This window comes from Maniola hyperantus, chromosome 7 (genome assembly GCF_902806685.2).
Source record: "Maniola hyperantus chromosome 7, iAphHyp1.2, whole genome shotgun sequence".
Lineage (NCBI taxonomy): Eukaryota > Metazoa > Arthropoda > Insecta > Lepidoptera > Nymphalidae > Maniola > Maniola hyperantus.
The window spans coordinates 10,240,667-10,267,629 of NC_048542.1; the positions used below are offsets into that span (position 1 = coordinate 10,240,667).

The 26,963-nt window shown below is 35.8% G+C and overlaps 1 protein-coding gene across 3 annotated transcripts in view; it reads right to left on the bottom strand.

Moving 5' to 3' along the window:
• The window catches only part of LOC117983483 (cell adhesion molecule Dscam2-like), a 111,381-nt gene that overhangs the window by 23,520 nt on the left and 60,898 nt on the right, over nucleotides 1–26,963 (bottom strand). For all 3 annotated transcript variants that reach the window (XM_069499589.1, XM_069499588.1, XM_069499591.1), the window contains exons 3-5: nucleotides 19,174–19,249; nucleotides 15,537–15,601; nucleotides 6,211–6,265 (exon numbers count right to left, since the gene is read on the bottom strand). In XM_069499589.1, the coding sequence (XP_069355690.1) occupies nucleotides 6,211–6,265; nucleotides 15,537–15,601; nucleotides 19,174–19,249 (196 nt within the window). The remainder of the gene's footprint in view (nucleotides 1–6,210; nucleotides 6,266–15,536; nucleotides 15,602–19,173; nucleotides 19,250–26,963) is intronic.

The following is a 26,963-nucleotide window of genomic DNA, read 5'->3' on the forward strand; positions in this document are numbered from 1 at the left end:
TGCGTTAAAATATATCACTCGCTTTGACCGTGAAGGAAAACATCGTGAGGAAATCTGCATGCCTGAGAGTTTTCCATTATGTTTTATGTATATGAGGTATTATCCATTATGTATATTAGGTATATGAAGACTGCCAATCCACATAAGTCAGCGTGGTGGGCTGCGGCCTGAACTCTTCTCACTCTGAGAGAGAACTCGTGCAGTGCTCAATAGTGCTTTAGGTATACCTAAAGGCATTATTTTCTGATGTAAAATAAATTTATTTAATTTTAACTGAAATCGGCTTAAACTTAATTACTAAAATATACGTAAAAGTTAAAAGAGCTTCGTAAAATACATTAAAAGTTTCATACATTTATGTTCATGAGGTTGTAATATCTGTTAGCGGAATATAATAACTTGGTTTGGATAAACATACACCACTCTTGCATGCTAAAACTGCATCAAGAACACTTAGCTGTTAAGTGGTGCGTGTGTTTACCTTTTAAAAACACATAACTTAAACAAAATATATTAGAATAAAGGCTTTCAATCTTTTTACCAACTAGTGAACGCTGTAATAATTATAAGAACCTTTGCATACCGCTACTTTATCGACTCCCATTTCACGAACATGTTTACAAAATGCAGCCCATGCAGGACTGTATTTTGTGAACATGTAGATTGTAGGTACCTATATAGGTAAGTGGAACCCTAGCGGGCCTAATAAGTACTTACTTACGAGTCTGTCCATCCCGAAACCTCGTGGTTCGATTTTCGAACATTCGTAAGTTTTCAGTTTTAGAAGGATAAAGTGGAAGACTATTTTTGGGCACTTTGTTTTATCGAATATTTTGTATCACAAATTTGTATATCCCAAAGTTTTTCGCTGGGGGCGCTTACTATAAAATCTATAGAGGAGCTCGACATCTTTTATTTTTAAAAGCTGTACAAAACAACCTACTAACCTACCTAGTGTATCGTGATCGCAAATAAATTCGAATTTTTAATTAAACTAAGCAATTGACGTTTCCTGGGATGCCAGTTTTTCCGAAAAATACGTTTTGGGCGACAAGAAAGGATGTTTGAAAATACGATAGGGTTTTGAAATTTGTGTAATCCACGCGGATGAAGTCGCGGGCATCATCTAGTTTTAAATATAGCATCATTAATTTACAATTTGACATTATGTTAAGTCAAAATGAAAAATTTGAGTATGGTTTTTGTTGCATATGAGGCTTGAAGTGCATCAGATGCAACAAAAACCATACTCAAATTCTGCGCATGGAAAAGTCGTCATGTGCAAAGGCTCTTAAAGCTTGATATTCGCTATCAAATGTAGGCCACATTTCTCGTTGATATCGCTGCTACTGAAATATGAAATCAAATACTGCATTTAACATAATACCGCTTTTAGTGTAAGAGCGGATATAATTACAACGTTATTTTTGTTACACGAAAGCGACTTTAATACGGAAATATAATAGGCCCAGAAAAGTAGTCGTAATGTTTGCTATTGATGTTACACATTAAAGTATTTAGTTCGGTGTTTATAATAATGGTTAAAATAATGAAAAGTCAGTGCTGCCATCTCTCATACTACTATAATGTTATTCAGTCAGTTTAAAATTGTTTCCATTAGATCTGTATGCATGAGTTAAAATTGAATTTAGTTTGTATAAAACTTAATCAAACTTCTTGAAAGGAATCTTCGAGGAATGGCGAACGTATTATAAAAATTTTCATCATAAATATTGTTTTCATTAAAATATTTTTTTGGTGAGAGCATGGCTGAAAGACATCAAACTTTACTAATATTATAAAATGCGAAAGTGTGTCCGTCCGTTTAACAGATTTTGTCGAGATTTGCTACATAGATAGCTTGACTCTTGTGGACAGATATGGGGTGGATTTGTGCTATGTTTTGTCCCGGAAAATCAAAGAGTTCCCACAGAAATTTGAAAAACCTAAAATCCACGCAGACTTACTAAGTGGTTGGCTCGTAGCCTACAATGTTAATTGTAGTCAGATTGTTTTCATACGATCTGTATGCATGAGCTAAGGTCGAATTTAGTTTGTACAAAGTTTTGCTATCAAAACTTCTTCGAAGTGAGTTGGGGGAGCAGAGTTCTGTTACTCTTGAAGTATTTATTTTGAACATTTGTAATACAAAGAAAATATTACAAAGTTATTCGTATCGTGGATGATTTATAGGTATTGTAGTGCCAACCGTGGCACAAAATACATAATATTTAAATAATACGTATTACCACTATCACTACCCAATAAATGCGAAAGTGTGTTTGTTTCTTTGTTTGTTAGTTCTTCTTCTTTCTTTCTTCTTCTATAACACTTTTAACGTGTTATATTTTCTGTTTTGTGGGTACAATACAGTCTTAATAGAGAATGGTTTTTCGGACGGAGTTAACTCTCCGAGATTAAGAGACTAAGCGGAAATTTTAAATTGCTAGGATATTTGTGGAGGCCATAATGACTGATTTGTGGTTGATTTTGTTCCTAAAGGGAAGCATTTTTTTTTACAAAAAGTCGAGGTAAAATATCGGGCATCAGCTAGTAGCTACATAATAAAAAACATTCTATTGAAAAAGTTGGGGACACCATTTTAATATAATAATTATGTCACTAGGCAGTAGGCAGTCTTTGTATAAACCTGATAATCATACTAATTATGATTTGTTTACGCGTAAATAAATCAACAATCCAATTTCCAAACCAGCTTTTCTAATCATCCTGTATAATTCCACGCAACATACATACATAAGCACATATTATATTATATGTTTCAGCTACAATATGCACGTTGCGCCATGAGCTCGGAATCACCATAATATCCAGACATCAAAGGACAAAGTCCTGTAATAATTTTATTTAAAAGTAGATGATGCTCGCTACTTCATCTGCATGGATTTAGGTTAATAAAATGCCGTGGGAACACCGAGGCTAAGATCTACAGAGCGCACTTTGACTTTGCTCAGCCTTAAGATTCGAGTTAAAAGACAGATTAATGTGAGAGATATACCTCTGTCGCGTTTTAACTCTGTCTTAAGTCTAAGCAAAGTCAGAGCATGCGCTCCATAGATCTCACCCTAACTTTCCGAGATGAAAGCGTAGGTATATTATATACATGCTATCAATAGATAGGTACAAGTTATCTCAGTTTTATCTCAGAATTCCCTGTGGTTGATCATGACGATGATTGACGATGGATTTATCCCGATCCATTCAACAGTTCTCGTAGTGACCCTACGTAAGCTATAAATTCAAATTGAGCATACATTAATGCATGGCCACGACCGCCCCCTGTTCGTGGTAATTTCATTAATCTCAGTTTAATTTATGCATAGTTAACCGTTGTTAAACTACGCCCGCACTGTTTACTGGACGTAATTAGATTGCAGATGTAATCTGAGTTTTATATACATATAGTCATTATGTAGAGGGCTCCGTTATTGTTTCCATTATCATATAATGTATATTGATTAGTTGTTAAAACTTTTCAGTTTTAACATTGTTTATTCATATATTTTCATACTAATGTGAGTGTGTGTCTATGTCTGTCCGTCTGTGTTACCTTTTCACGATCCATAGCTACGTAGGTACGTATGATTTCATATTTCATCAAACATAATTTTTTGGAAATGGCTTATCGTACATATTCGAATGAAATTTCTAAGAAATTATCATAATGGTCATAAGAGTGCATGCATAAATAAAGTTGAAAAATTATAATTACAAATTAACTTTAGAAAACATCACGTGTGAGCTACGTAGTGATGCAAGGCAATATTTACGTTTAGGAGAAATGTTATTTTGAGTAAGTAGATACGTGTACCTATAGATAGCGACAGATCGAGATGGTAATTTTCTGGTGTGATGATTGTTATCGCCATGTTATCGCACTTATAATAATTAATTATCTCTGACAGAAGTCACGTGATGTGTTGCATTACCATCTTGAGTCGATGGTATAAATACCGGTTGTTTATGATTCTAAAGCCAGTCTGCGTTCAGACGCAGATTCATTCGACTATTAAATGCTTTGCGTTTAGGTCATTTTAATTGATTGGTTGTAATAGTGATTTGGTGCCTGATCAGGTTTAGTGTTGTAGTTAGGTTAGTTTAAAGATTAAACCTCTCGGTAAGCTCTGCGCGTGCGACCAATGTCTGCGCGCAAGCTTGAAGGAGAGGACAGTCCAATAACCAATCCAAAAATAGCTTATAATGCCCTGCATTTCTGTCTAACTTTTTAACTCACTTCTGGTAACCTTTTATGACATCACATGCCGAGTAATCGATATCGATAATTTTTTTGGTACGCAACAAAATTACAGTATTTTTTGCGATAATAGGCAGATACGCGATACGTGGCAGAAAGTAATGTACATCGACATATTTTAGAAGGAGATAGCAAATTTAAAGACCATTGTCTCTGCCGTTGAGACCGACAAAACGTCATATAGGTATGAGTGACAGAGACAACGCTCTACAAAGCCGAAATGTCATTCTAAAGGCCAATGTACATTACCTTCTGCCGCGTAATGTACACTATTTTTCGTACGCAAGTATTAACGGTCATTCAAATTTAGAGGTAGAAGAGGACAACGAAAATTCCTCCACACGTAGTTCACCATAATAATATGCCACCACGTAAACAGCTGCTTGTCAACGATAAGCATTAGCATGTTTTAAACATAATAACTGAATACATTATCCGTAGCGCCTGCATATGCTACGTGCTACGAAAATAACTGAGTGATTACGATAAATTCAGAGAGATTGACATAGGGAGGCGAGAGCGCATAGGTATAATTAATCTTATTCGTGTTCATAACGGTAAAATAAAAGAAAACATATCGCCATCATCATCATCATCATCATCATCACCCGATAGAAATGTCCACTGCTAGATATACTTATGTAGATTTTTTGTAGGCACTCGCGCAAGTTGAGACTCTGCGTGAATAATAAAGACAACATTTGAGGTCACACTCACAGGTAATGATAAGTTAATGATTTCCGGTATTATTTAACTAGCTTATGCTCGTGATATCCTTCGCATGGACTACACAAATTTCAAACCCTTATTTCACCCCCTTAGGGGTTGAGTTTGCAAAAATCCTTTCTTAGCAGATGCCTACGTCATAACTCATAATAGTGATGCTAAATTTCAGCCCCATCCGTCCAGTAGATTGAGCTGTGCGTTTATAGATCAGTCAGTCACCTTTTCCTTTTACCGGATCCAACTCTCAACTCCTCGAAAGGAGCCGACAACGTCTTAATCACTAGGCTATCACTACTGGATACTTATGCAGTACAATATAACTCACGCGCCACTTTGAGGATACCAGAACCCTACCCACAAGACCAAACAACGGTACAAAGTTTCAACTCAATCGGATAAACGCATATTATGCATACCTACTATTATTATTGTTGTATATTGAATTTTGACTATTATTATTATGACAGCATACTTACCCGATTTTTATTTTTTTTACACTCCACAAAATGTTTAAATTCAATTTTTATAGTTTGGGCTTTGACCTGAATGCTTTCTCTTACAAATGTACACCACTTTGTTCTACGTGATAGTATAAATTATGGCCGTTTTGGCTGTAGTCCAAGCTTCATTTGCAAAATTATGGTTTAGGCACATAACAAAGCATCATATACATCAAAATATTTTAAATGGAATTTATCGTTTTAAAATGCTGTTTGCAGAAAAACTTAAATAAAGTAAATTGTTTGATTAAAAATTTAAAAAAATATTAAAACTTAAAGCAACTTTTGGACTTTTTTATTGCTCATCATGCTCATCATAATAATTAACATTAATTTTAAGACGAAAAGAAACCATAATATTAATTACTAGATGATGGCCGCAATGTAGATTCAGATATTTCTTCTAAGGAAGGACATACGGATATACCGTTTGTGATGGGAAGCTGGTAGACAGACAGACACACACTTTCGCGTTTATAATATTAGTATAGATTCCAGGTTAGCCCGCTATCATCTTAGACTGCATCATCACTTACCATCAGGTGAGATTGCAGTCAAGGGCTAACTTGTATCTGAATAAATAAATAAAAAAATAAATATAATATAATAGCTTATAGCTACTCTTTCGGCTTGTATTTGCTAAAGTAGTAAATCTAAAATTTACCTACCTACCTATTGTACTTACAAAATATCATAACAATTTCTTACCTAGATTTTCTAGAATTGTGCAATGTTTCAGACTCTACACTTTGTAAATTTATACCTGAAACAAAAGCAAAGAAATGTATTAATGATTTCCTTATAAAGTATTTATTATAACAAAAATAAGTTATATAATCAGAATTTGACTCTGTTGTTGAAATGAATCTACGTCATCAAATAACAAGAGGGGATTTTGCATTTTGATATACGTATTTAGGTATTACCTACCTATATTCGTAGTCTATCTACGATGATATTTTTATTGCCTTCAATAATATTTTATGTTGAAATAAAAAATATCTGAGGAATAGCAGCTTAGTAATTTCATAGAAATAGGTATTACGAACATTGAGGGCCAGGATTGCATTCTGATTAGCACTCTGCTGAAGTCTCAATTTTCGAGAATCCTTCGTAACATTAAATTGGAATTTCAGCATCATAGTGCTCAATTCACTCACAGTGCTCAATTCTAGGCCGCACAGCTCTAACACGGAACTTTACTTCAAACTCGTGCAGCTGCGGTCAAAATTTTCCGTAATACCATCCCGTAATCCATATCGAGTGAAAATCCAATCGTCATTCCTTTTCTACGTACAGTAAAGTTTTGATTTCACAAATGATCCAGCTCTATGTTTTAGTTTTAAATGTTTTACTTGAGCAGTTTAAGTGCAGCTGCATATTATCAGAAATTACCTATCAGAAAAATTCTGACGCGCGCCGGAAGTCAGTCTGCTCATAAAGGTATGATTCCGAACCCGCTATGTTCCGTTACATTGTTGCCGCGACATTGCTGCCTAGCTCGGAATGTAATGTCATATAAGCTTATAGAGATTGTATGGGGACCATCAGTAGTGCCGCGACAGGACTGTGACAGCTGGTGACAGCACTGTTGCGGCAGTGCTGCTGCGTGCAGCGTGGTTCGGAATCATACCTTTAAGGTATCACACCTTGGGCAATTTTTTAAGCTCTTCAACACGTATGGATCATTCTGGAGCAATAAATGTAGCAATCTGTAGCAATTATTTCGTATACATTGCTGTAATTTTCAAGTATTGTTGGGTGTTGCAATAAATTACTTCGTGTGACGTCACGATGTTATAATTGACTAAATTGCCTGGAATTGCGGAATTTCAACTGCACGTGTTGTGCCCGTGAAAGCGCACTTTTACGCTGACCCCACAGACAGCGACCTCGACATGCCACCGATTCCAAACCGGTGATGTACGCTACTGATTTTTGCAAAGTGAGTGCGACAGAAAACTTTTAGACAGTTTCTGATAATATCCTATCTACTTCTTTCTGTTTGGTTACCTTTAAAACTATTTCAATAACTAAATCTGCATGATGAAAATTCTGCAAAAATATACCTATTTGGTGTTTAAAGTGTAAACCAATCTTAGTGTAGTGCTTGAAACGGAAAAAAAATAGTTATCAGAACAAGTTCAAATCCAAATGAGACTTGAGAGTTGTTGAAACTGCGGTAGGTACTCAAATAAACCTAGCAGTATATCTGTATATAAAGTTTAAACTTTATAAACACTAACTACCAAACGATCAGTTTCCGTGCAGTCTAGTTCTGTAGAGGCCACAGGACAACCTAACTTGGTGTACCTACGTAGTCGGTAGGTATATTTAAAACTTGTGCAACCGCAGTCAAAGTTTTAAGTTTTCTCTCAGTAATCTGCCTATATTGAAGTTAAATAGGTAGGTACAAGCGGATTTTAACTTAGCTGCATAATAATTAGAGTTGAATTTAAATTGAAATATTACGAGAAGTCTTTTGATTTATAATAAAATTTTCATTTTGGATTTGTTTTTGCGCTTGAATAATTCTTCATTATTTAATTTATGTTGGAAATGTTAATTCATTATTTCAACAAGGCAGTTAAACTGCAGCAATAGTTTTATTTTAAGTAGGTATTTATGATATCTTATACATACATACTGTCCCTGGTGATGTCTGTTATAATTTTAATATGCATTTCAAACTTCTTTGGGGTGTACACTGTACATAACATTTTTTATTAGGTGCAAAAAAATATTAAGTTTCATTGATGCATGATATGCTAAAGAAGACACTGAAAATATTTTAAAGGTCAGGTCATCAAAGGGTGTATCGCATATCCTGCAGGAAATCGGTATGCCATCGTAAATACTGTAGATTTCTAGTTAAGAGCCAGACGGCATGTCAGACCCATATACTAGAGCCGTTGCAAGTGCTTAATTTGCTTTTTTGGTAGGGTCGTATACCTAATTATTTATTAGCAGTTATCTGAAAATCTTTTACGTATGAAAAAATTAATGCTACAATTATAAATGCGAAAATGTGTCTCTTTTTACGGCCCAACCGTTTGCACGATTTTGATGAAATTTGACACAGAGGTAGTGTGAATTTTGCAAAAAAAAAGCTTTAATCTACATGGACGATATTGCTGGTAAACTTCTATTTGGTACCGAAATAGCTGGCATCCTGGAGACTGATAGACGCAATTTTTTATCCCAAAAATTAATAGGTTCCTTTTTACAATCAAAATCCAAGTGGACGGAGTCGCGAGCATCCTCTAGCAAAAACTAAACGCGACTAGAAAAATTGAAAACTCATAATTGCGAGCCACTGGAATGTAATAAATTCCAAATACTTTGTCGTTTAACTTGAGACTTGTTCTCCAGAACAACATACGGGTATTTTAACCACAGAAAACTTAAGACAAAAATTTAAGCAATTAAAGAAAAGTTTATGAATAAAACAGATGTTCATTAATTATTTTGTTGACTTTTAATCACTTTTTAATGAGATTTTAATTAGTATTGTTTTCTTTCATTCAACTGCAGTCATGTTCTTAATCTAAATATAGAAACAAACTATAGCTTATGCCGCGACTTCGTCTCCGATGGCAAATTCCAAAATGTCCGTCAAAAAAATAAAAAGTAGATACATAGTGTTATATCTTAGGTATATGTAGGTACGATGGTACGAAATCCTTCGTGTGGGGAGTCCAACTCGAACTTGACAAGTTTTTTTTAATTATACTTGTACTCTCTGACGCAGTTCTAAGCACCTAAGTTGTTTGATAAACGAGATCATTATGATCTAATTACAAACGATTTTATTTGCCAAGTTCTCACAACTAGGTCACATCAGCCTCACAACAAACTCAATTTAACTTTATCTTCATAGTAAAACATGGATTGGTACTTGAACTGAAAAAAAATATATAAAAACCTTCTTTTCATTCGAAATTATACTTAACATTACAGTGTTTAAAGATGAAATTAGCTTGTATCGATTGCCGATAAACTTTTGCTGTAGTAGCACAAGTTTTAAGTGCCGTGCGGGGTTGGATTTGTAAGGGATATTATATAACCGAACCCTGTAAAATCGTTAGGTACTCTTTATAACGTTCCTACAAAATAGATTTATAAATCGTATCGTACAGACTGGACTGCACGCTGATTGCAAAATTGCAGTTTGGGTGCAGTTTTATTCAGTACACAACAGCATTCCAATTCGGTATTTGCCTGTGTCAAAAATTAATTATTTCTTAGTGATTATTAAATAGAGGGTCTTCCAAAATATGTAAATTCCACGCACGCAGTTTTAAGTGTAATAAGCATTTTAAATTATCGATTACACTAAAAAAAGCACGTCAATTGATTGTGACGTCACATTTCAATATTTCATAGTAGCTCGCATATACTAAGTGCGCGTTTTGACATTTGATAAAGTTACTGATTTGACTGGTTATCAAATACCGAATTACAATTTGCTGTCGAATTGCAGTTCAAATGCAGTTCATCATTATAGACCCTTAGATCCATTATCAAACTTAGTGTCCATCATTGATGTCGCCATCGGAGCCACACCTTTGTTCTGTGGTGTCTACTAACAATACACGTTGCAGAAGTCAGCTGTCAATGTAAATTATGGTTGGGTATGGTTGAGGTTGCGATGGAGATTTGCGTTTCGCATGAGCCCGTGGTCATGCGCATGAACTGGTTTAGCAGAGTTTGAAGTCTGTTTATTACTCGATAAAGTGTCACAAAACTTATAACCAGCACTAGCCACCGACAGTCATGAATCATCTCATGCATTTTGACTTAGTCACAGAATATAATATAATCTATCTGGGCGCATACCATGACTTGAATCACATCCCTTATATAAATCCCACAAATTGCTATTGCGCTGGAACAATGTCTCATTAATCGGCTGACGTCATTTTTACATCAGCAGAAATAAAAATATACCATCAGCTCGAAACTTCAGTCTAGTGCTGACGTCACGCCCACGCGCATTAACAATTTGCAGGACTTACATTATAATGTAAATGTATTAATATAAAAATAATTACCTATTTTAATACATTACTATGAACAAGCACTCAGAAATTTCAGACTTCTATCTTATAAACTTATAATGATGACTGAGAGTTTCCGGTCTAATAAATTAGCTTACTAAAGTTTCTAATTAAAAAATTTAATATCACGTTGCAATGGATAAAGTTTAAATTAGGTTGTTAGTTTTATCTTTACTTAGATGTGATGTGTGTGCAGACAACAAACTTTTCTCTGGTCGTACCAGTTTAAAGTACCATACCAACTTAGCTTTATGCCTCTACAAAGCATACCGCGCAGAAACGAAGTATTGTTTGATAACGTTTTGAATGTGGAAACCTTATTAAACTTATGTGTACAATGTACATAATATACAAGTGTGTTTACATTTGGAAACTGTTGAAATACTCTTATTCGAATACAAGTGTTTACATACAAAATGTAAATTTAAAACAGACCACGCATTATTAATCGAAACTTTTTACGCGATTTTAAAAAAGCACAAGTTGTTTCAGAACTAATATTTTAAGTGCTTTCATTTCTGTAATATGGTATAAAAACAAATTTAAAATTCAATTAAAAATTGAGGAGTAAACTCAATGGATGGATCGAATGTATAATTAACGTCGAGTTCAATGCTAATTAGTTTCAACACTTGGAACTTTATTTAAAAACTTTATCGTGAGCGTCAAACACAGATCCTTCAGATAAAAAACTACAAGTTTTATTGCAATTGAAATTCCGCTTTACATAACACGAAATAAAGTTGAAATTAGCTTTTTATTTAGTGAATATAGATTACCGAGGATAGACTGTAAAACTTTTCCCGCAACTGCACAAGTTTTGAGTGCAGTACCGAGTTAGGTTCATGCGGCCTCTACAGAACTAAACCGTGCGTTAGTGCGCTGCGGAAACGTTTGATAAAGTTTTTAAATTTTGAAATTCATAATTATATGGTACGTGGTACTAACATTAGGTATACTAGTAGTGTATATTACATAAATATCCTCCATACTTAAAATTATAAATGCGAAAGTGTGTCTGTCTGTCTGTCTGTCTGTCTACTAGCTTTTCACGGCTCAACCGTTCAACCGATTTTGGTAAAGAGATAGCTTGCATCCCGAGGAAGGACATAGGCTACGTTTTATCCCGGAAAATCAAAGAGTTCCCACGGGAATTTAAAAACCTAAATCCACGCGGACGAAGTCGCGGGCATCTAGTTATTATATAAATATGAGATTACAGTCAAGAGCTAACTTGTGTCAGAATAATAAAAAAACAAGACCTACGAGTAGGTATAGGTAATTATTTTCGAGGGAACCCGTTCAGCAATGCATCAATTAGCCGCAACAAAAACTTTACTGCTATTAATTAACTGAAAAAACGGCCAAATGAAAATCGAGATCTCTAGAAAACTCTGGAGCAAATTTCCGAACAATCTCCTCCGCAATTTCTCCACTTCAATAGGCAAAAGTTTAGTGTACTGTAGGAGCGAAAAACTGAACACTGTAAGTATTTGAAAATATAAAATTTATTATGTTTTCAATGTAAATTATATGTCCAGCCTACCCAACCAAAACAGAATCAGTCATTGTACTTCATCTTTTATAATAATACTAGCGACCCACCCCGGCTTCGCACGGGTAGCCATGCACAATTTTCGTAGGGATGTCTAATATTTTTTTTTATCCAGATACAAGTTAGCCCATGACTGCAATCTCACCTGGTGGTACGTGATAATGCGGTCTAAGATGGAAGCGGGCTAACTTGGAAGGGTTGGTTTCTACGTGGCATCGTAGCGGAACGCTAATTCGCTTGGCGGCACGACTTTGCCGGTAGGGTGGTAACTAGACTCGGCCGAAGCCTCCCACCAGACCAGACACATATTTTACTCTGATTATCTATCACGCACTTAAATTTTTTATTAAACTTTAATACGCATTTCCCTTAGACTAGGCAGCTACCTATATAAATCAAATTAACTAGACTCAACGACGCAACGCTGGATTTTCATCAAAGACTCACCTTTTGTTTATTTCTTATCAAGATGAGATGATTGAAGATAAAATCATATTTTCTAATTTTATTTTTAAACATCAATGAAACCTAATATGAAACTTGAAAGTTTCGTTGTAGTTTTTCCAATTTCTCTATGACATACACATTTCTGGAATTTTTTCTTAGTGGGGTACTACTAAGAAAAAAAATTCAAAAATTTCCTCCAAGTAAAAATAAATATAAGTAATACCACCAATAAATAATAATTACTGAATGCATTTGCAGTGTATTAAGTTGATCCGTCGAAATAAACACCAAAAAATTGGAAAAATGTGATAAAGTTTAACTTAAATAAGAAAGAAGTGATGTTTAAAACAAGAAATTTTACGATCACATCGAAAAATTCCGTTTTAAAAATGGCTTTGTAAAAGATATCGCTTCTACCGTTCACCTATCATTTTGATTTGTTTCGCGTCAGTTTACAGGTGATTTTAGCTTCTGCTCATTGGAATAAAACTTGTACCTACATCTACTGAACGCGACAAGTCGGGGAAATCGGGGATGGAGCGCCCCGCACACCCGCACAACCCTGACGCTACCCGGTGCGGGCGAGCGCGGGTGACGTGCGGGTGTGCGAGGCGTCTCGACCTGTCGTGGACTTATACTTAGTGCTGACAAATCTCGTGGCATTGTTCGCAGGGCGATAGCAGATACGATGCTTGTAGCATCAGCAAGCGGCGATTTACTTGTTTTTTGGAAGCTCGATGCTGCGTTTGACACGCACCACTTCGCATACACACAACTTCCAGCGATCAAGACCCGCTCGATACCACGTTCAAAGGGTAAAACTCGCGATTTCAATACAGCGACTGAACGCAGCAAGTCGTCAAAACACGATGCAGCATCGATGCAGTTCTCAAATCGCTGGTCGCTGATGCTAAAAGCGCAGTCTCTGCTATGGCCCCAAGTCATTTTTTATAAGTTATATATCTATTTATAGGTATCCTATTGTTTTGTGTTAATATATTTATTAAGATAAAATTAAATAAAACATGTGTACACAAATTTTTGCACTCACTTGTACTGATACCACAAAACGCTGGGAACTAGACCCAAAAGTTTCAGTGGGAGCGGCGCAGTTGTTTCGCAGTTTTTTAGAAAACACTTTTATCTTACAACTTTATTCTTTTCAAAGAGGACCGATACGAAAGTTGTTTTCTACAACAATGCTCTCTTTTTTACACGAAATGAGACTTGGTAGAAAATTAAATTCTGCGAGTAACTTTTTTGTTTTAAGATTATGATTTGGTCTCGAAAAAATAAATTATTTTCACTCACTGGTCACTGATTTTGAGGTTTCATAAGTTTGAATGTCCGTACTCGGAAATTTTGTTACAAAAGCACGTAAAATATTTTGTGAACGTATATTATATGAAATACTAGATGATGTCCGTGACTTCATCCATGTGGATTTGTATACCTATTTAAGAAAATGAACGTACCTATGACTTCGTTCTGTATGACAAATGTTACAAGAGTTACAAAAGTTTTTTTTGTACACATAGGTACATTAGGTTTATATTTTTTCATTCAAATAATATATTATCAAAAGAAAGTCTTTTACAGTCTAAAATGGTGTCTACGAACAATAACAGCTCTGGCACTTCGTAAACACAAAAGTTACTTGCACTTCGTAAACACTTACAAAACTTGCAGAAATTGACATGATGTGATGATATGTATTAGATAATGCAAGTGACTTGCCAGAGTTGACACCTGCAAGTTTAATTGCTAATAGACATTTGGATTTGTAATAGTATAAAATAGACAGCAGACAGCTGCTAACAGCCATTTGGTATACCTTTTGTACTTTCGTGAAGAAAAGGAAAGTAAATAAAAAATAAACAGACTCCGGTTTTGACTCCGGTGATGTTTAGCGAGAGGAAAGATATTTATCTTTCCTCTCGCTAAACATCACAAACACCATTTTATGTTCAATAGATGTTATTCCGGAGTGTACAAACATTGTATTCTTAATTCTATAGGTATTATAGATGGGTTCAGTTAAAAGATCGTAGAGTTCTAATGTAAAGCGGATGTTACTCCATAGGTATGTAATGAACGTCACAGCTTTGATCTTCTTGATTGTGTAGGTTTGAACTTTCAATTCGGATAATATCCTCGACCCTTGCTATTAGCAACTTGCTCAAATTACACATTGTGACTTTGCTGTCACGAGTTCAATATTGTATGCTCAATTCCTAAAAATTAGTTTTGACTCGACTAAGACTTCTTGGTAAAACTAAGGATTTACTAATCAAGCCAAAGCTGCAAAACGACGGGCACTGGTTATTATATTTCTACAGTAACTGAAGATCTATCAGTACTGTAAATATTATTACTATAGACAGAGTAACCTATTATCTATAGACGTTTCTATAATCATAATATTATGTATGCTGACACTGTGATCAGCAAGTTTTTCAGTTACATTATTTTTTGTTGCAACAAAGTGGAACAAAGCATTTATAGTGACAATGATCACCTGGTGTCCAGGCTAAGCTTGCATGCAGTCCATGGAGGTATAAAAGCACTGAACTTACCTTTTGAACTAGCTCATTTTTATTATGACCTGCCATTAAATGAATAGCATGCCTAATTATTTTGTACACAATCTATAAACAAAAATAAAATGCCCTAAAAGTTTAAATCTGATGATATCCTTTCCCGCAGGGAGAATTATGAAAGAAATAGAGATTTAGGCAGTTGTCAATTTAGTTGAATTGAGAGATTGTGTATAACAGAATTTGCCACAATGCTTATCTAAGTAGTGCATACCGTGGCTTCAAATCCTGCGCACGCCACTACTGGTCAGAACATTTTTTGTCATATTATAACAGAGGCTTTATAACTCAATACATTTTGTTACACTAAAGGAATTGGGCAAAAAGAATTGATCAAAGAATTCGGGAATAGAAATATAGATACGAATCACTCACCATAATCCCGCTTGTCAACCGGGATCTTATCACTAATCCCCGCCCCGGGGAAGGATGTGGGTTCCCTGGGAACAAAAAAGATTATCGATACTTGGATGTAATTTGTCTTTATCAACGACAAAAATGTAAACATCGAATGTTTGTGACAGAACATTCCAATACTTTTTATAATACAGTTGACAATCTTAATTAAATTTTATTTGTCATTCATTTTATAAATACGAAAATGTGTTCTATTTGCAAGCATTTCACGGCCCATCCGTTAAACCGTTTTCGGTAATTTAATACAGAGATAGCTTGCATCCCGGTGAAGTACATAGGCTAATTTTTGCCCCGGAAAAATTAAAAGTTCCCTATCGGGATTTTTAAAAACCCTAAATCCACATCGAAGAAGTCCTGGGCATTATATATTTGGAACATGGATAGCTCACGTCGTTCCGAAGACAGGTAAAGGCTACTTTTTAATTGGAAAAGCTTTTATTGGGAAAGCTCTTTCATAAGCTGTTAGTTCTAAGTTCTTTCGCATGACTTATCCGTCTAAATTTGCATGCTGTAACCGCCTGTAATTTGAATTATATGATAACTTAGAACCTAGGATTGAATAATGTATTTTTTGTATGATTCTGTTGCTGGTTCATAAAAAAATAAAAACCAAATGTTTCCCCCCTGGATTTAAAAATAAATCGAAACATATGCGGACGAAGTCACGTGTGCCTGACTCTACATTATTTAATTGTATAAATAATTGTTTTTTGAACTATTGAATCCTGTAAAGTGGAATTGAGTTCATAACAACTAAGCCTAGGAAATCATTTTTATCATATAGAACTTCATTTATGGTGACTTTATTACTTTAGGTAGGTAGATCGTAGCTATACCAAATGAAAACAGCTAAGTACCTACCTACTACGAAAAAATCCTTCAAAAAGAAGACAATCAAGGCAAAAAGTGTCTCAACATTAATGTCGGACAGTGAAATAAAAAAGCGCTTATCAGCTGTTACAGTGGATGCTCGTATTTTTATTGGCTTTAAACTTTTATGTCACCGAGTGTACTGTGTAATGGTGCGGGCACACGCGATGATTTAAATTATTATATTTGGCATTGTGTTTGAGATAAAAATTTAAAAGTAACAGCAAAAATATGTGTAGTTCTGTATTACTATTGCTTTAGCGATAAGGGCGCCTTTGCATGCTACAGCTATTAGATTAAGATCCTTGTATGTTTTTTTATATATTATTTACTTTGTGTTGTGTGCAATAAAGAATAAAATAATAAAATAATGCAGTAATATAGATACTACTAGAATGTATAACATTCAGAAGTTGTTATATTATTAGTACCTACCCCATTATTTTGGCTACAAATATTATTGCACTATACCAATATTGATTAATAAGTTTAACAACAGCTATACTTTAGCGTTTAAACTATCTGAGTGATTTCCATTATAAATATATTAATACGCTCCCGGCACGCGGTTAGTCGACGTAAGCCCGACTAGTTTCGAACTCATCCGGGATCCTTTTTCACAGGGACTATACTCTATCCGCGGAAAGAAGTTAGTACAGCGCTCTCTGTTACAAATGACAGAGATGAAAATCTCAGTTAGTGTTAAACATTTTGAGTCATCAGCCAATTACAAATGAAATCATGTTTTCGAATTCAATATCGAATGTTTTTTAAAAACATTTTCAAATTGAATTTCGAATGTTTTTTGAAAATGTGTTTGTGAGGTGTGATCTCACTCAAGGTCAAGAGCTAACTTATAATCGAACTAGCTTATGCTCGCGAACTTTGTCCGCGTAGACTACAAAATTTCAAACCCCTATTTAACCCCCTTAGGAGTTGAATTTTCAAAAATCCCTTCTTAGCGGATGCCTTCGTCATAATTGCTATCTGCATGCCAAATTTCAGCCCGATCCGTCCAGTAGTTTGAGCTGTGCGTTGATAGATCAGTCAGTCAGTCAGTCAGTCAGTCACCTTCTCGTTTTATTTATATAGAATATAGATATAAAAAAAGATTTTGCTCTCAGTGTATCACAGTCCTTACAATTTTACGAGTTAACAGTGTCAAAGTAACAACACGGCTTGGAGGGATGTTTTATTGCGTTTCTGGATATTAAAGCCAGATAGAATTGAATAGACTCCCCTATTACCTTTTAATGTCTGCAAATAACTTTGCACTGATACTAACTTTGACACTTATAAATTTCTGTTTGCCCTAAGAGTATTTTATGCTTTATGAATACACGAAGAGCGTGGTCCATGAGAGAGTAAGTCTAAATAAAATTGGGTGACAGGTTTTTCTTATACGACGTCAAGGTAGCCCTTGACAACAACCTCACCATATTTTGATAAGTGAGGAGTCTAAGGGTGAGATCTATAGAGCGCACTCTGACTTTGCTTAGACTTAGACAGAGTTAAAACGCGACAGAGCTACATCTCTCACATAAATCTGTCTCGTTTTAACTCAATCTTAAGTCTGAGCAAAGTCAAAGTGCGCTCTATAGATCTCAGACTAAGATGGAAGCGAGCTACTATGAAGGGATATGTGGGCATATGACAATTTGCGTTAAACACATACCTACCCTTAATCGGTTTCTAGATACATCTTTGCAAGTAGAGTGGTAACTAGCCACGGATAAAGCCTCCCACCATACATGATAAGAGTCAATTTTAGAGATTATTAATAAATAATCCATACTAATATTATAAATGCGAAAGTGTGTCTGTCTGTCTGCTAGCTTTTCACGGCTCAACCGTTCACCGATTTTGACGAAATTTGGTACGGGGATAGCTTGCATCCCGGGGAAGGACATAGGCTACTTTTATCCCGGAAAATTGAAGAGTTCTCACAGGATTTTCAAAACCTAAATCCACGCGGACGAAGTCGCGGGCGTCATCTAGTTATAAATAATTTTTAATTATCCCTATCAGGAATCGAACCCGGGACATGATACTATTGCATCAAGGAGGGAGGTAGATATATCTAGCGAGCAGTCATTTTGGCATGTCCTTCGCGTAATGTTTACGTTGGATTTCGTTAAAATAGAAGCCATGTACCTATTGAAGTACAAGTAAATCGGTTCTCTCGATTTGAAATTGATAAATTCGTGAAATACGCCGTGACTTAATTCTCGTGTAGTCCTGCACAATTTATGCTTCAGTAAATCAGTAGCAAATGATAGTTTCCGGTGGATGCAGTGCTATAATTGTAAATAATGGAAACTATATGATTGATGATAGGTAGAATGGGGTGGTATGTATCGGACCTAAACCACCTAAACTTGCAATGCAATGTCGTAGGTAAAGTCTTCAATCTCCAAGCTTTTGTTACTAGCCCATGCTGTTTTTGATTAGACTTGATTATTGTAAATGACGTTTAAAAACCAAAACGACGTTTAAACGAAAAGAGTATAAGTAAAAGAGTACGCGACAGATCTTGGCGAGTCAGGCGAGATGGCAATCGGGGTGGGGACGCCCCTCACACCCGCAGCCCCTGCTGCGCTAACCCAGTGCGGGCGAGCGCGCGGGTGACGTGCGGGTGTGCGGGGTATCCTCCCGCCTTGTACCCCGATTGCTATATCGAGCTGTCGCGTCACGTACTATATTATGTAGACTTTTGATTAATTACCTGTAATATTGTTTGAAGAGAAGAGTGTGGTCTTGTTGCGTTTTCGATCCGATGAAATTGATGGTTATAGCGACAACTGAAACAAAAGAATTGTCATATTTTAAAAATCTTTTTCTTAACCCATTTTTTTATAATCATTATTACTTAAGTATAATTTTTAAGTTATCATATCTAAAGTTTATTTTAAGCGACAAAGACTATTATATAGAAAATTACACTAAATTAAAACTATAACGCATAATACTGACCGCAAAGTATGTGTACTTTGTTATACATGGATGTGAGAAATGGCCAACTGTTATCCTATTATAGTCCAAGTAATCATCCGATGTATTGTTGTGTTAGCGGTGGCTAAGCCTAACATAACATGTAAGAATAACGACATGAACATGACATAATGACATAATAATAAACATACAATAATATAGTAATAGTAGATTAGATAAAATCAAGGACTGCGCTAGTTGCAACCGTAGGGCTTTTATGTAGTTTTTTTTTAAAAGAATATTAGCCATGTTAAATGACTAATATTCCCCGTTCCTCTCCAACTAAGCGTCAGGCTTGTGATAGGAGTAGGTACGACAATAGTGCAACGGGCCGGGTTTGAACCGTCGTACTTTCGGTTTTCAGTCCACTCCTTTACCGGTTGAGCTATTGAGGCTCTAAGGTTAATTCAATCATACTTGGCAGAATGGCGTGGTCGTAGGTTGCGATTATTTTCTAAGGCCCTTATGGACCCCTTCCAGCATCCTCTTTTGGTGTCTTTGTAAGATCATGCGCTGAATATAATTGAGGACCCTAAACTAGGTAATTATATCCTTCTTCCTGATGATGTGGCTAGACAACTTGAGAATTGAATATCTCTCTTTTTCTCTATCTATCCCATATTTTATCTGGTTTATTTTTGGTAGGGTCCTTCAATTTGAGCATGGATTTATTTTGACATTGTTGTAACAGTATCTCCAAAGTATATACATATTTGCCTCATATTATAATTTACTAGCTAATTACTTCATCGTATACCGTGAGGCATGTATAGTCCGCGACAGGTCGAAATGGCAATCAGGGTATACACCACCTCACCTCACCCGCGCTCGCCCTCATCGGTTTAGCGCGGGGATTGTGCGGGTGTGCGGGGTGTTCCCTCCCCGATTGCCATCTCGACCAATCGCGTACTATACATATGTTGCTCCGTTGTGACGTGATTGAAGGACAAACCAATCAACAAACACACTTTCGCATTTATAATAATATGGTTAGTGATTCGTGCAAAACAAATGGGGATATAAACAGTTTATTAACACAAGTCATCGCCTGCTGTAATAATATAAAATAGAGCACAGAGTAGGCACACAACAGAGTAAAAACATGGCAAAAATGTGGAGGATAATACAGCTCACTGCAGTGGTTTCTTGCCCATTAGCTAATGACGCGTCACTATTAGCTCGCTCCATCTCACATCCTAATCATACAGTACCCAGCTCTCAATACACACAGCATTTCTTTTTAATCCACATTATATATTATTATACTTATTGTTCACACGCTTATTTCTTACTAGTGGATACCTACCCGGCGTGTGCTACTACGCTAAAAACATTTTAAAAAGCCATAAAAAAACACCTTGGGACCCCAACGTCTATCGGTTTTATGAACTACGGTTTTACGGACATGCATAGCTAGAAACATTTTTTGTATTTAGATTATGATGGTGAGATTACTATCCATTCGCTTCGTGATAGCCTAGTGCTTGAGACGCGGGCTAAGGAAAACATAATCTGCATGCCTGAGAGTTCTCCATAAAGTTTTCAAAAGTGTGTGAAATCTGCCAATCCGCAGCTCTGCGTTGTAGAGTATGGGCAAATCCTGAGAGGAGACTCGTGTTCAGCAGAAAATCAGCGAAGGGTTGATCATTATTTTAACGCATTTTAACGCCTTATATTCATAAGCACTTTTAAAAAGTTTACATGAATAAAAAAACATTCTATTCTATTCTATTCTTAAAAGTTATTTGAAAGACGATAATAATATGTGTTTGATATAAAAACCGCGCTTAAGTTCGGAGGCCCTCACTTGTGCGCTATATTTTAATTAAAATGTACAAGCTTTGAAAACAATTATAATAGAGCGGATGAACACTTGTTCATCTTTGTGGGAGGCTGTGTAAAACATTGAAGTATTAAATTCATAATTTTACGCTGGTCTTGCTTCTTAAATTCCGTACATTTATTAAAATCCGCTCCGAGTTAAAATGTTTTAAGTTATTTACGGACACACTTTTAATAAACCTTTTGCATTTCTAGTTTTTTTACATAGTATACGAGTACGAGCGTAATTTGCGCACAAATGCAATAAAATATTTGGCTAAGTATAACAGATTGATTTTAAACCAGTAACAAAGCATTAAGTACACTATTTTATTTTATTTTTCAATTAGCTAAGCTCCAAATCCTCCAAAGTCTTTCACGCATCCAGTTATCGACTCGGGTATTGCTCTAATTTTCAAGTTATAAGAATAAATAAGTTAAATAATATAAAAGTTGATCTTGTTAGATACTGGAATATTAATAATTATAGAAACTATTGCTTAACTGTTGTTAAGCAATAGTTTCTAAGTATAATTATTAATATTATTGCTAAGAAATCTGTTGAATTAAGTATACCAGTAATCGTTTAAGGAATGGACGCTCTACATTTACTAGAGTTTGATACAGGTTGTTGCTACGCTTTTAAAGTTGAATTGAAATGTTCTGCAGTATTCGATTTCAGCCTGATTTCAGCCACGTCTGAATGAAGCCTCATTAAGCACTGTGGCGTTCCAAATTGCGCCTTGACGTTGAAACTGCCGTGAAATTGTCCAATTTCTCATAATTCCGACGAAAGTAATGATTTTACAATTACGTATCACGTGTTAGGCGTTACGTAACATAAAATTGTTTTATTATTAGTCGTCGTTGGTAGGATATGGTTATTGTTGGTTGGTATATCCTTAGTAAAATATCTCTCTTTAGATACTTACACATTTTATTTTTTAAAGCTATTTCGCAAACTTAAAATTACTTCACTGACAAAAAATAGTTTTGCTATGTGCCTTCGCCAAAAAAATTAACCATTTAATAATTATTATACTATATATAATTATTATATTAACCTAACAACTAGGTATGTATCCAAATAACTCTGTCAACATCGATCAAAATGTTCACTCTACTTACCATACGAATTTTGTTTGCACGGTAACGTTGCGTTTTACCCCTAGCAATTCATTAGCAATTGCTTAGTTATTGACAGTAACGAACGAACGCATCAGCTCTTAGATGAATAAGTATCAGCTGTTATCCCTGTAAAACGATACGATTAACGCTATCTCCCATTAAATACTCAAAATTTATATTAAATTTAAATTTTCAGTTACAAATTTGATACTCAAAATTTAGATTTTCATTTACAAATTTGATACTCAAAATTAAGATTTTCAGTTGAGAGTCAACGATTGATTTTCAATGAAACTATAACGCAATTTATTTACTCGCTGTTCGTGCTTTTATCAAAATTCAGTAACTTATATATCATGAATACAATTGTTTTAACTTAAAGTTCGCACTTTTGTATAAAATTTTGAAATGGTGCATAATTTAATTTTTACCACACTACAATGGGTTTATTTCAAAGTCAGACCTGTACCCCAATGGCCTGTGTAATGGTACAAAGTGTAAATAATAATAATAATTGTAGTATGAAGCTATTGAGCCCGTATACCACCGTAATTTTGACAACCTCCCTGGCGCAGTGCTGAGCGCAGCGGGTCTCATAAATGGCGGATCCTGGCATTCGATTCCTGGCAGGGCGAATTTGTTAATTCTCTGGACTGGTCTGGTGGCAGGCTTTGGCCGTGGCTAGTTACCACCGTACCGGCAAAACCGTGCAGCCAAACGATTCAGCATTCCATGACAACGCCGCGTGAAAACCGAAAAGGGATTTATGTTTAGATATATCTCTTCCAAGTTAGCCCGCTTTCATCTTAGACAATGTCATCACTTACCTCCAGGTGCGATCGCGGTCAAGGGCTAACTTGTAATGGAATTAAAAAAAACTTAACTTAAATAAATCATGCCTAAAACCTAACTTCTTAAAAAGTTTTCTGAGTTGTTGAGACGATTCCACAATCTTAAAGAATCTTTGCATAAATAAAAAACACAATACTACTGGTTTTTCTTTAAGTAATATGCAGCAAAATCTGCTCTGAGAATTGAAACGGAAGCTCAGATATTTCATTCAGCAAAATTGAAAACAAGAATTCTCTTTTTATGAAATGAGGTACCTAGAAGTACGATTGGACATTTTTAAAATCTTACATAGGTAAGTACCTACCTACCTACGATGAGTATAAGAACCTTCTCTGTTACGCAATCTCATATAAAAGACATAGACAAGAATCTCAGTAGGCGTTAACCATTTTGAGACCCTACCAATCACAAACGAAACTATGTTTCCGAATTGAATTCCGTATGTTTTTTGAAAACATTTTCAAATTGAATTTCGAAAGTTTTTCATTGATGGAAACATGTTTGTGGTTGGTTGGTGGCTCAAAATGGTTAACGCTCACTGAGATTTGTAAGAGAATGATATACCTACTGGTGATAATTTAATACGTAACCTAAAGCTACGAGGGTTCCAAAGGCGCCCAGGTCTGGGAAGAGCCAACAAACTCAGCTGGGTAGACGAAAGTATAATCTATCCGTAATATGATTATTATCTAATCCATGAAATAATAATGATGCATTACTCCACAACTTTCGACGACTCATAATTTATTGCATAGTCCTTACCTACTGCATCGCACTAAATAAGTAATTTAAAATAATTATCACACCAAATAAATAATTCACCTACACGATTAAACGAAATAAACGGACATTACCGCGACAATTTTGGTAACAATGAATCGCCATTTCGCATTCATTGAAATGCAACTATACTCGAATTCACCGCTGAAATCTCCATGCTCAATACTCTCCAATAACCGGAGTACAAAATAGGGGTGTTGCACTGAAAGCCACAGAACAAAATAAGAAGAAGAACTAGGGGTGTTACGGAAATTTGCATCTGCATTCGCAAATGCGGAACATTCGCATTGTTTCAGACATCCGCATCCGCATCAAATAATGCGGAGCTTTTACGAATGCTGATTCATATTTGCAACAAGTAACGACCTACAAAGAAAGTGAGCGGGGCCAAAGTGGCACGTGTCTCGCGCGTATTGCTAGTTGGTCTCTTCGTTCGCTAACTGACTAATAAGTGTGCAATGCTACCCAACAGGGGTGTTACGGATATTTGCATCTGCATCCGTAAATGCGGAACATTCGCATTAATTCAAACATCCGTATCCGAAGATGAACTTCTAACAATAACTTCTGATGTCAAAATACTGGCATCCGCAACAACCTTGGTTGTCATAGCGGCATTAGAAACACACTCTGTGAAAATTTCAACTCTCTACCTATTACGGTTCACGAGATACAGCCGGCTGACAGAGACGGACGGACAGACGGCTGGACAAGCGGAGGCTTAGTAATAGGGCTGGTACTGTAACTAAGTGTCAGAGAAGTTTAGTTTAAAACTTAATTGTGTACTATCGAACTTATTCTAAAAACCATCTTTTATATCTTCGCTCATAATAAGAGTAGTAGCTGAAATCTACATCAACTACATACTTTAAAAAAGCGAATCATATTTATAAAGGTGTGTCATTATTTATCAAGGATTCCTCAGTTCCCATTTTACTGTAAAGTTGTCTTTCAAGCACATTTTGATGCATTGATATTTTGCCACTGACGCCGGTAAGAGGCTGTAGCTAGCCAAAGTCCGCAATAGAAGCCTCTCACAATACTACTGTTATGTAGGCACTATAAGGCCGGGCATAAATCTGGCGTAAAAACGCGAGCGGGATTCCGCTCAAATTTGTCGCATGGAAATTTTGTCCGCGCAGATAATAATAGCGCGCGTTGAATTTCATTCGCGTTTTTCCGCTTGATAACATAGGCCTTACATAATTATGTACATAATTATTTTTATTTTATTCAGATACAATTTAGAAATCGGGTTGGGGGGCCTGAGGGTTTTATAATATGGTCTGCCGCATTTGACCAGCGTGGCGAACTATGCCTGCTCATTTTGAGAAGAGACCTGTAGTGGACCGGCGATAGGTTGTACATAATGATGACGATGACTACTAAAGAGTGGCTACCGCGCGGCAGCCGCAGGAAAATTTTCACAATTTACAACCGCTGCGTTATAGGCCAAAATAATAAACATTTTGCGGCACTCTCTTCGACAATAAATTGCATTTTGCTACGCCATTGCGTTTAATGAGGCTTCATTCAAACTCGGTTAAAATTCAACGGCGAAAATTTCAATTTTCAGTTTCCCCCGGTACACAACTTGTGCATGCAACTCTACTAAATACAATATTCCCTGAACAACTACCTGCGTTAGTTCATAAAATGCATACTAAGTATAACGCGGCAGGTGGAGATGGCAATCGGGGTATGAGGCGGAGGGACGCCCTGCACACCCGTACGTCAACCGCGTTTAACCCGCACCGGGTTAGCGTGCAGGCTGTACGGGTGTACGGGGCGTTTCCACCCCGTTTGCGACCTGTCGCGTACTATACTTATAAATATTTTTATGTGTCTGTTTGTTTTCAGGTACCTAAGTAACAAAAGTAAATCGTTTTAAATAGGAATGCCTCGGTATAAAGTTTTCCCAAAAGCTTTATTTTCAGGAACAATTGAAGAGGATTTATAGAAGGAACTCGGCAGACGAAGGCAAAATCTTAGTTACGCCTTTTCTAATGGAGCGGCCACATTAATGAGTTGCGGAAGCCTGCAACTTTGTGTTTGGGCTTCGTTGTAAAGATGATTTCACATAAATTGCAGGGGCAAGATGTTTGTCTGACCCATAATTCTAATTAAGTTCTAACTGCAAAAAAGTTTTAGAATGATCACTAAAACATATGGGAATTCAGGAAAACTGATGTTTAAAAAAAAATTTGCTTAGAAGTACACGATCGAACCCCGGACCTCCCGATTAGGAGGCCGACATCTTAACCGCGAGTGAGTCCCACATACCCGCCCTTGGGCGGCATGCCTAATAGCATTTTTACCAGCGGAAAAAAAAGGAGGCCGACATCTTAACTTACTAGACTATCACCGCTTACACATAAATGTTAACAGATCAAGCCTATTTAAAAAATAGATTTATTAATTTTTTTTACAAAGAGTGTTTACAAGGATTATTACGATTATGGTGTAAACATAAACTCGATTGAGTTTTTCTGTACAGCCACACAAATTGTAAAGTAACGATTCCAAAGTAATTATTCACAAACCCATATTTAAGTTAAAATTACATTTATATTTACCGAATCCAATCCAATCCAATCCATCAGCCTATATGCATCCACTGCTAGAAATTGCATACTGATGTGAATGAGCCCTAACAAAAATGGAATCGTTACCGCGCGATCTACCCTCGCAGGCAGGATTTCGTTTCTACTAACGCTTTTCTTTCGTTTTTAATGTACTTTTTCTTAGATAACGCTTTACTTTGTTTTGATGAGTTAATTTTTATATTGATATTTTGTGAATTGAATGTTTTTGCTGCATTAAGATAATAAATTAACGACCAAAATATATACTTATTGCTGAATATCAAACTCCAAAATACGTGTATATGTATTATGTAATCACAGATTAGGTATAACACAGCATATTTAGCTAAGACGTAAT